This window comes from Dipodomys ordii, unplaced genomic scaffold (genome assembly GCF_000151885.1).
Source record: "Dipodomys ordii isolate 6190 unplaced genomic scaffold, Dord_2.0 Scaffold7, whole genome shotgun sequence".
In the NCBI taxonomy this organism is placed as follows: domain Eukaryota; kingdom Metazoa; phylum Chordata; class Mammalia; order Rodentia; family Heteromyidae; genus Dipodomys; species Dipodomys ordii.
In genome coordinates this window covers 744,267-754,644 of record NW_012267223.1, presented here as the reverse complement: position 1 = coordinate 754,644, position 10,378 = coordinate 744,267, and the positions used below count along the sequence as shown (strand labels likewise).

Below are 10,378 nucleotides of genomic sequence, written 5' to 3'. Positions count from 1 at the left end.
GCTTTTTTCTTTTTGCTTATGTGGTGCTGAGGAATGGAACCCAGGGCCTCATACATGCAAGGCAAGCGCTCTACCACTGAGCCACCTTCCCAGCCCCCCGTGATGACTCCTTAATCCGGCCCATGAGCCTTGGTGCTCCCCGGTGCGTTTGGAGCAGGCAAAGCCCGTCATGGGGATTCAGCCAGGGCCCAGGATGTCATGAGACGAGGAGCGGGCCAGGGTGTCCTGGCTCCCTGCGTTTCCTGTCCACACGCGTCCGGCGTGCGACTCCCGTGCAGGCTGTGGCCTCAGACCGCCTGGCAGGCCTGTCCCGCCTGTCCGAGCTCTCTGAGGGCCCCCGTTCCTTCCCTGGGAGGTGGCAGGACTGGCTGCAGAACCTGTGCAGGAGCTGTGTGGAGGAGAAGGTGGAATGTGGGCTGGGCATCCTGCCCGTCCTGCACTACGTCATGCAGCTGTCGCCGCCCAGACGAGACGTCCTGAGCCAGTCGGAGGAGACCTGGGCGGCCCTCAGAGGGATCCCCTTCCCACAGCCTCGGGACCACGACGACTATCAGTAAGTAGTGGAGCGCGTACACAGCTCTCCTCGGACCACGGCACGGCACTGGGGCTTGAACTCGAGGCCTGGTGTTCTTGTTTGACTTTTCCACTTTGGACATCTGCTCTATCACTTGAGCCATAGCTACACATCTGGCTTTATGGTGGTTAATGAGAAGTGAGAATCTCATGGACTTTCCTGCCCAGGCTGGCTTTGAACCCAGATTCTTGGGTAGCTAGGATTCCAGGTGTGAGCCATTGGAGCCCAGCTGGAATAAGATTCTTAGGCTTTGCTTTTCAGAGCTCTGTGGGCTCTCATGGCAGACCCCTTGCCCCTGGTGACAGAAGAAATCACAGTAATATTATTAATAATGTTCAGATTGGGGAAGCAGGACTCTGTGGAGAGGAGGAATGAGCAGGGAGCCCGGAGAACCTCCTGGTGCAGACGTGGTTCTGCGCACGTGAACTGCAGCGACCAATCGTCCGCTGCTTCCTCGGTGTACACCGTGAGTTCCCCTGCGTTCGCATTCCATGTAAGAACACTCTGAGGGGCTCAGGGTGACCTGCCTTGTGTTCTGTTTGGAGAGTGTGCTGCTAATGTAGCCAGTTCTGCCCTGGGTTTGAACCCATTTTCAAATTTGGTTTTCCCTTCTTCTCCCCATCGTGGGGCTTGATTTCAGGGCCTGGGCGCTGTCCTCTTTTTCGTTTGTTTGTTTGTTTGTTTGCTCTACCACTTGGAGCCACAGCTCCACTTCTGGTTTTCTGGTGATTAATTGGAGATAACAGTTTCACAGGGCTGGGAAGGTGGCTCAGTGGCAGAGTGCTTGTCTTGCATGCATGAGGCCCTGGGTTCAATTCCTCAGCACCACATAAGCAGAAAAAGCTGGAAGTGGTGCTGTGGCTCAAGTGGTAGAGCACTAGCGTTGAGCTGAAGAGCTGAGGGACAGCGCCCAGGCCCAGAGTTCAGGCCCCACAACCAACAAAGAAACAAACAAACAAAAAGCAGTTTCACAGACTTTCCTGCCCAGGCTGGCTTTGAACTGCAATCCTCAGGTCTCCGTTTCCTGAGTAGGTAGGGTGACAGGTGTGAGCCATGCGCATCCTGGGGTGCTTGCATTTTCTTACATTTTTCTCTGCCTCTGATTATGTTCTATGGCACAGAGTCATACAAGCACAACTGGTAAGGCTTTTTGTAAAATGCCCGTACCTTTACTACAGAGAACTGTGATGGGAAAGTCTTTGGGAAAACTTAGATGCTGGAGTTTTTGGGGATCAGCTAGGTAGATACCCCGTTCTTGCCCCTTTGCGGTCCTGAACATTGGAACAGGAACCACCTTGGTGTACATGCCGGGTCAGGACTGGACCACCGAGCTGCCCCCAGCCCCTCAGAGTTAAACCGATTTAATCACTCACAGATTTTCAATTGTATGATATCACTGTAAAATCATACTGGAAGGGAACATTTTGCTCATCTACATCAGTTTTTCTACTTTTTTTTTTTAAATCAAACTACTTGAAGATGAAGAATTTGGGAGTTTTGTTATAAAACATGTGAATGTGCCCGGTGCTGGTGGCTCACACCTGTCATCCTAGCTACTCAGGAGACTGAGATCTGAGGATCACAGTTCAAAGCCAGCCCGGGCAGGAAAGTCTGTGAGACTCTTATCTCCAACGAACCACCAAAAAGTCAGAAGTAGAGGTATGGCTCAAGTGGTAGAGCACTAGCCATGGGCATAAAAGGTCAGGGACAGTGCCCAGGTCCTGAGTCCTGGGACCAGCCACAAAAACCCCAAACTCCCAAACTCATGTGGATGTAATGCGCACAGTGAAGCTGCAGGAGGTCAGGTTACAGAGCTGTCTCCTGTGACTTCCAGACATGGTTTCTGAACCTCAGTCTTGCTGAACTTATGTGACCAGATTGTTCTGTGCAGGCTGCCCCGTGCTGTTGGGGAGGAAGGAGGGGTTGAGCTGCCCCCGCCCCCCGGCCCATCTCACAGTGTTCAAAGCACATGTGTTGCTGGATATGGAGGTGCAGCCTTATAATTGCAGGTCTGTGGAGGCTGAGGCAGGAGGGTCTTACGTTCACGGCCAGCCTGGGCTATATAGCAAGAGAAGGGTGGAGAGGCTAGGGATGTGTTCAGTGTTTTACTGCCTGCCCCCAAATCCACTAGGAACCTGCAGAGTTTTGGAGTAAAGCCGTGCGCTAAAGGGGATTCTTGTTTCTTCACTAGTATTAGAATCTTATGAAATTTAAGCCAAATCAGAATGATTTCTTGATCTGTTTCAAATGCCCTTCAAAGATGTGCATCTCTCTAGAATAAATGCAGGTGTTGGTCAGTCCAGCCACCCTTGGCTCATGCCTGTCATCCCAGCTACTCTGAGGATCACGGTTCGAAACCAGCCTGGTCATGAAAGTCCCTGAGACTCTTACCTCCAGTTAATCTCTACCAGAAAACCAGAAGTGGTTCTGTGGCTCAAATGATAGAGCACTAGCCTTGAGCCGAGAGAGGCTCAGGGGCACCGCCCAGGCCCTGAGTTCAAGCCCCACAACTGACCAAAAAAATAATAATAAAGAGGCTGGGATCTGAGGATGACAGTTTGAAGCCAGCCTGGGCAGGAAAATCGGTGAGATTTTTATCTCCAGTAAGCTACTTGGCAACAGTTGGATGTAGTAACACTGTAGTTTTGAGTAGTATAGCACTAGCCTTGAGTAAAAGAAGCTCAGGGACAGTGCCCAGGCCCAGAGTTCAAGTCCCTGGACTGGCAGAGAGAGAGAGAAAGAGAAATAGAGAGAAGCAGAGGGAGAGAGAGGAGGAAAAGAGACAGAGAGTCAGAGAGGGAGGAGAGAGAGGCAGAGAGATGGAGAGAGGGGGAGACAGAGAGGAGGAGGAGGAGAGAGGAGCGAGGGGAAGCTGTTGGTGCTGGCTGGATGACAGCTGTAGGAAGGTAAAGGTGCTGGCGTGCTCAGAGGCTGCAAACCTGCCCAGCCTGTGTGATGCCTTGAGTTCCAGCACCACGAACACTAAGACAAAGAACAGGAGCCTTCGTTGGTATTTTTCGTAGCCTCTGTCTCTTCCTTACTCTGTGTGTTCCCAGTCTTTGGGGTATTCAGTACAGATCTGCAGCCCATGGGACCGGTCTTCTGAATGGTTTAATCCAGGGTGTAGCTAACAACTTACCACAGGCCTGGTTTCTGGGCTTTTTTTGTTTTTTTTTTTTTTGTATGTACTGTCTTGGGGAATGCCCCAGGAAGGGCTCCACTGGGCTGAGCATCCCCAGGCCTGGCTTTTTTTCCTTTTTTTTGTATTGGTCCTGGGGTTGAGCTCAGTGCCTGGGCGCAGTCCCTTATTTGTTGTGCTCAAGGCTGGCACTCTACCACTTGAGCCACACCTCCGGTCCCACCTTTTTTGCTGGTTAACTGGAGATAAGAGTCTCTTGCCTAGGCCGGCTCCAAACTTGGATCCTCAGATTTCAGCCTGCGGAATAGCTGGGATTTTAGGTGTGCCCAGCTGGCACTGGTGATCTTTGAGGTGAGGTCTCTCAGGTGTGGGCTGGCTGGGCTGCGTTTCTCCCACCTGTGCTGAGGAGGGCAGCCTCAGATGCGTGAGCTCAGCCTGTGGTTGTGGCGGGGGCTCAAGGACCTTTGTTCCCCGGCTGGTCTTGAACTTCAATCCCTCTACTTCTGTCACCCAGATAGGTAGGGTGACAGGTTTGGGTGGGTAATGTTTTAGTGTGTCGTTGTTTGCTTTTCCTTGGATTTGTGATTTTTTTTCCCAGGAGGCATTGCAGTGTTTAAAGCCTGGGATTTTTTTTTTCTCTTATGGCTGTGTTTTACTTTATTGTCACTCACAGCTGCCTGATATTCTCTCCTTAGGAAACATATGTTTTGGTTCACTGTGAGCCACAAACACCTGCTGCAGGTGGACGCGTACCTCTTCCGATCCTGGTTCAGTCTGCTGCCTCTGGGAAAGCTGGCTGACTACATGAAAGACACCATTGAATACCTGAGTCAGGAGCCTGCTCAAGTCTTCGACTGTTTGGTGGGGGCGCATTACCAGCTGCAAAGACTCCGAGAGATTGCTCACCTGAACATCAAGGTGTGTTGTGTGGAGGCAGACAGGCCTGCTCAGCAAAAGAGGTAGAAAGCTAAGTGCCGGAGGGCCGTGGGTAGGACTCAGCGGTGGAGTGCTCACCAAGCACTGCGAAGGCCCGTGTTCCATCCCCAGCCCTGTAAAAACATAGATGTAGATTCGTGTGTGTGTGTGTTTTGGCTCTTCTTAGGACTTGAACTAAGGACCTGGGCTTTTACACTCAAGGGCAAGCGCGTTATCACTTGAACTACAGCTCTGCTTCTGCTTTTTGTTTGTTTGTTTGTTTGGTGGATGTTGGGGCTTGAACTCCAGGCCTGGGCTCTGAGCTTTTGTGCCCAAGGCTAGTGTACTACTAGCTGAACCACAGCTCCATCTCTGGCTTGATTGGTGATGAGTCTCACAGACTTTCCCACCTGGGCTGCTTTGAACCAACATCCTGACCCTTCAGCCTCCACTACAAACGATGATAGAATTTTACAACCTGAATTTTCTTGGTGAAAGACAGATTGGTACCTGTGTACCCTGAGGACAGTGTTGGTTAGAAGCAGGGAATAAATGAGTTACTGCTCTGGGCTTACGTAGCCTTGTGACACCCTGCGGTGCTGTTAAGTTGTGCTGTTTCTCTCTCTCCCTGGCCCTAGGATGTCAAGGCTGTTTTGAATATGCTGTTGAACCTCCTGGACATTTATCAGCACTCGTAAGTAGAAGAGCAAGCCGTGGCCTCTGTGCGCGTGGTCCTGTGGGGGTCTGACCACAGCGCCTCCGGTGGTCTCTGTGGTGTACTGCTGGCTCCAGTTTGATTGGGGAAGTCATAAACCAGGGCACCCTTCAGTCTCTTATCCAGTTATTCAGTTTGTCCTCCAACTTCAAAAGTGGGGGAGGGCGGAGCTGGCGCTGGTGGCTCACGCCTGTAATCCCTGCTACTCAGGAGGCTGAGATCTGAGGATCACAGTTTGAAGCCAGTCCAGGCAGGAAAGTCTGAGAGACTCTTTTTTTTTTTTTTTTTTTTGGGTCCGGTCGTGGGGCCTGAACTCTGGGCCTGGGCGCTGTCCCTCAGCTCTTCAGCTCAAGGCTAGCGCTCTACCACTTGAGCCACAGTGCCACTTCCGGCTTTTTTCTTTTTGCTTATGTGGTGCTGAGGAATCCAACCCAGAGCCTCGAGCATGCAAGGCAAGCGCTCTACCACTGAGCCACCTTCCCAGCTCCAGCTTCAGAATTTCTTTTGTGTATAATTTATTTCATATGAAATGTTCAACATTATAAAAGTATGATATAGAGGCTGGGAAGGTGGCTCAGTGGTAGAATGCCTGCCTTGCATGCATGAGGCCCTGGGTTCCATTGCTCAGCACCGTATAAACAGAAAAAGCCGGAAGTGGCGCTGTGGCTCAAGTGGTAGAACGCTCACCTTGAGCTGAAGAACTGAGCGATAGTGCCCAGGCCCAGAGTTCAGGCCTCATGACTGACCAAAAAAAAAGCGGGGGGGATGTAAACTAGCCACTGCGCAGGGCTAACATGGCAGATTTGTTGGTTGTTTTGCTTTTATCGGCACTGGCACTTGAATTTAAGGCCTTGTGCTCTCACTTGGCTTTTCTGTGCACAGTTGGTGTTCCTCCCCTCGATCCTATGGGTCAGGAAACACCAGACCTGGAGATGGAGAAATTCTACAAGTAGAACATGTTCTGACATGTTCTAGTCTCACAGGGTGTGTGTGTGTGCGTGTGTGCGCGCGCGTGTGTGTGTGTGTCAGTCTTAGACTTGAACCCAAGGGCTGGGCACCATCCCTGAGCTTTTTTGCTCAATGTTAGCTCTTTACCTCTTGAGCCTCAGCGCCACTTCTGACTTTTTGGGTAGTTAATTGGGAAGAAGTATCTCATGGGCTTGTCTATCTGGACTGGCTTTGAACTGTGATTCTCAAGTATCCCCCCATTTCTTATTCTTCCCCCCTCCCTGTGTCTCCTTCCCATATTTCTCTGAATGTTTTTCCCCCCAAAATTTGTATAGTATCTTAACAATTAGTAATATACATTCTAGACTTTTTAGTTTAGACTGGATACACATTAAAAAAACCTTGTTGGCTGGGAAGGTGGCTCAGTGGTAGAGTGCTTGCCTAGCATGCGTGAAGCCCTGGGTACAATTCATCAATAGACAGAGAAAGCCAGAAATGGTGCTGTGGCTCAAGTGGTAGAGTGATAGCTTTGAGCAAAAGAAGCTCAGGGACAGTGCTCTGGTCCTGAGTTCAAGCCCTAGGACTGGCATAAATAATCTTGTTTTCTTTCTACATGGGTCACGAGTTCAAGACTGATGGGAAATGTTCAGGTGTTAACCTAAAGGAAGTCCCACGTGCCTGCCCTTAGGCCTTTCCCGGGCAGGCCGGGTCACGGCCAGGGGTTCCCTGACTTGATCCTCTCCGTGTGTGGCAGGGCTCTTGGGCAGACCCCCTCCCAGTCCTCCTTGGCTGTGGGCCTGCAGCTCCACCGCATCGTCTGCCAGAAGACCAAGCTGCAGAGTTTGTTCGAGGTGCCCGCCTTGTCCGCTCAGATCCTCTCTGTCATTGTGTCGCTTGTGGTGGTAAGTGCGTGAGTTAATGGAGCTCCTCCTGTGCCCAGGAGACGCACAGGACCGTGTGCAGCTTCTGCTTAAGAAGCTGGGTTGGAGTAGGGGGTAGGCTCAGCTGGTCATGTTCCATGCTCGCTTTGGGTCTGAGCATCAAGGATGTTCTAGTGGCTTCTGGGGTGGGGTAGGGGAGCAGCCCGGACACCAAGTGCTTGTCCTAGATGGTGGGAGGGAGCAGCAGGCCTGGGGCCGCAGAGTCAACCCGATCTGTGTCCACAGGACCAGGTGACGGGAGAAGAAGCCGAAGCCACCAGTGTCTCCGTGACAACAGCAATCCAGCAAGCCCTGGACACCACCAGGCTCTGGCTGAGCCAGGCATTTGTATGGAAAATGTTACAGGAACAGGGATCCGAAGTGCAGTTCGCTTACCCCAACGAGCTAGAAGTAAGCCGTGTTACCTCATCTCCAATTACATAACAAGCAGAAAGTGGATCTGTGGCTCAAGTGGTAGAGCGTTAGCCTTGAGCAGATAAGCTTATGGACAGCGCCCAGGCCCTGAATTCAAGCCCCCAGGACCAGTACAAAAATAATTAAGTATATATATTGATGGCACTCTTAGTATTCAAATCTGGGGCAATTTGAATATCAACCTACAGAGGGAATGGATGAAAACTTACTGATACTTTGAATCTAGTTTTTTAGAGGTAAAGGTAGAAAGAAAGGCCTATTTAAGTCAGTGCCGCCATGTAGAAGAAGTTTGTCCTAGGCCAGGCAGTCCCTGCCAGAGTAGGCCAGTGGTTGGGATGTGATCTCAAGCCAACGGGCAGACTTCTCAGGGCACCCATCCACCCAGGTCCTGTGGCAGATTACAGTGTGATACTAGGAGAAGAGAGCATGTTCACTGCAGAGCAATCAGGTGGATGCGGCCTTCACCACGTCCCCGGCCATCAGCCAACAGCAGGCAGGCCTGACGGGCTCCTCAGCCCGGGCTCCGAGGGCGGCAGCGGCCAGAGGTGCGCAGGCGGGCAGCCGTGGGAAGGTGTGGAGACTTGACCACCCCCACCCTACAAAAGTGCTTCTCTGTGTGTCTAACCTAGTGGTGCTCATCACAGGGAGTAAGTTAGATCAAGAGGCAATCCGCAAAATAGCCCGGAAAGAAAAAGGAAGAAGGGAGGAAGGAAAGAAAGAAGGGAGGGAGGGAGAGAAGGAAGGAAGAAAAGAAGAAAGGAAGGAAGAAAAGGAAGGGAGGGAAAGGAGGAGGAAGAAAAGGAAAGAGGGAGGGAAGAAAGGAAAGGAGGAAGGAAGGAGAGAGGGAAAGGAGGCAGCTGGCTACCTGCAGGCAGGCAGGGCCCAGGGTGGACATGTGCACACACGTGGTCCGAGGGCCGCAGGGGGACATGGGCTCAGGGGCACAGCAGCAAGTGGTGTGAGGTCGCAGCTGTCTTGAGTGGTTCTGCAGTGAAGATGGTGGTGCACACGTGTGTCCGCGTGCATGTGTGTGCGCATGGTGTAGATGTGTGCTGTGTGTGGGAATGTCATCGTGACAGGTGATTGAACCTCAGGGCGTCGGCGTCCGAGGACAGGGGTTGTTTGCTATTCTGGCAGCTTTCATGGGTGGGGAGTTCTCTTCCGTATGTGGGGAATTGTTCAAAGTGGACACTAGTGGGGAATCTGCAGAGCCAAAGCCAGTGACACCGGGGAGGAAGTGGTGGCCTGGCCGGGTGGAGGCCTCTGCCCTGATTTGCCCCTGACACAGCTCACTGCAGCCAGAGACGAGACAGAGCCCCGGTATCTGTCTGTCTGGTTTCATTTTTGCCCAGGCCATCCTGGGTGCGAATACCCTCCCACCTCAACCCCCCCGGCAGCCTCGTGGCTGGCCATCTGTCCATCTGTCTTTCCCATACTGTGGCTGGCCATCTGGCCGTCCGTCTGTCTTTCCGTTTCCTTCTCCCTGTGGCAGCGGCTCTTGGCTGTCCCGGTGCTGATCGCTCTGTGTGGCTTTTGCAGATGTGGCAGCGGCTGGTGGACATCGACTTTCCCGCGGAGTACGGCTGGAAGGACGCACTGCTGACGCTCATGGAGGAGAGGCTCAAGCAGGTACTGAGGTTGGGCCCGCCCCTCTGGGGCTGAAGGAGCCTCGACGAAGCCCCACCCCTGGTAACAACAGAGGTCCATGAACGGCGCGGTGCGTGGACGGGCTGACCGTCCCGGGCACGGGGTCGAGGTTGGCTGCTCTTCAGTCCCTCGATGGGCTCTCACAGCCCGAGTGTGACCGGTGAGGCCCACAAAGGAATGAGTTCTTGTCACACCAGAGACATGGCCCGAGGCCCAAAGCCTCAGTGGCCGGAACCTCAGTAACGCCCACCAGAAGCACTCTTCATTTAGAATGAAGGCCCAGGACCCGCGCAGAACTGTTTTTGGTTTTGTTTTTTTGGTCGGTCGTGGAGCGTGAACTCTGGGCTTGGGCGCTGTCCCTCAGCTCTTCAGCTCAAGGCTAGCGCTCTACCACTTGAGCCACAGCGCCACTTCGGTTTTCTGATGGTTCCTTGGAGATAAGAGTCTCACAGGCTTTCCTACCCAGGCTGGCTTTGAACCGCGATCCTCAGATCTCAGCTTCCTGAGTAGCTAGGGTCACAGTGCCCAACTCAAGCTGGTTTTTATATGAGATGAGACAATGGGTTGTTTCTGGGGGGCAGGGAAGAAACAGAAGCACAGAAAATAACTGATTTCTCAAACTTAACCTTTTTAAAATTGTACGTTGTTTTTAAATACACGCTTTTACCCTGGTTGGGGGTGGGGCGGGAGGAGTCTCAGTGGTGGGAACTGTCCGGAGGGGGCGGCAGGGCAGGGGGAGCGTGGGCCCCCCCGCGGCAGCCGGGCCTCAGTTTCCCCTCTGTGCTGCAGGAGCGGCCACTCGCCCAGATCTCCATCTTCTGTAAAACGCGTTGGGACAACGCTGTGGGCGATGACAGCGTGGCCAGGAGCTTCGAGAAGTGCGCCATCGAGGCCGTGAGCGCCGCCTCTCAGGTGACTGGCCTGGGGGGTCCCTGCTGGCTGTGGACTGGTCCTGGGCGGTCATCCCCTAGGCTAGGACAGTGGTGCTGAAATCCAGAGAATCGAAACTTCGCTAACTCCCAGGAAGGGGCAGCGCAGCTTCTTGCCACCCAGGCCCGAGTCCTCCGCGTGGATTCGCAGCTGCT

The 10,378-nt window shown here is 52.9% G+C and overlaps 1 protein-coding gene across 1 annotated transcript in view; it reads left to right on the top strand.

Moving 5' to 3' along the window:
- Positions 1–10,378, top strand: part of Rnf213 (ring finger protein 213) — a 97,211-nt gene that overhangs the window by 31,103 nt on the left and 55,730 nt on the right. The window contains exons 15-21 of the mRNA XM_013036259.1: positions 356–553; positions 4,409–4,631; positions 5,267–5,322; positions 7,046–7,193; positions 7,458–7,622; positions 9,186–9,275; positions 10,083–10,205. Coding sequence (XP_012891713.1) covers positions 356–553; positions 4,409–4,631; positions 5,267–5,322; positions 7,046–7,193; positions 7,458–7,622; positions 9,186–9,275; positions 10,083–10,205 — 1,003 coding nt within the window. The remainder of the gene's footprint in view (positions 1–355; positions 554–4,408; positions 4,632–5,266; positions 5,323–7,045; positions 7,194–7,457; positions 7,623–9,185; positions 9,276–10,082; positions 10,206–10,378) is intronic.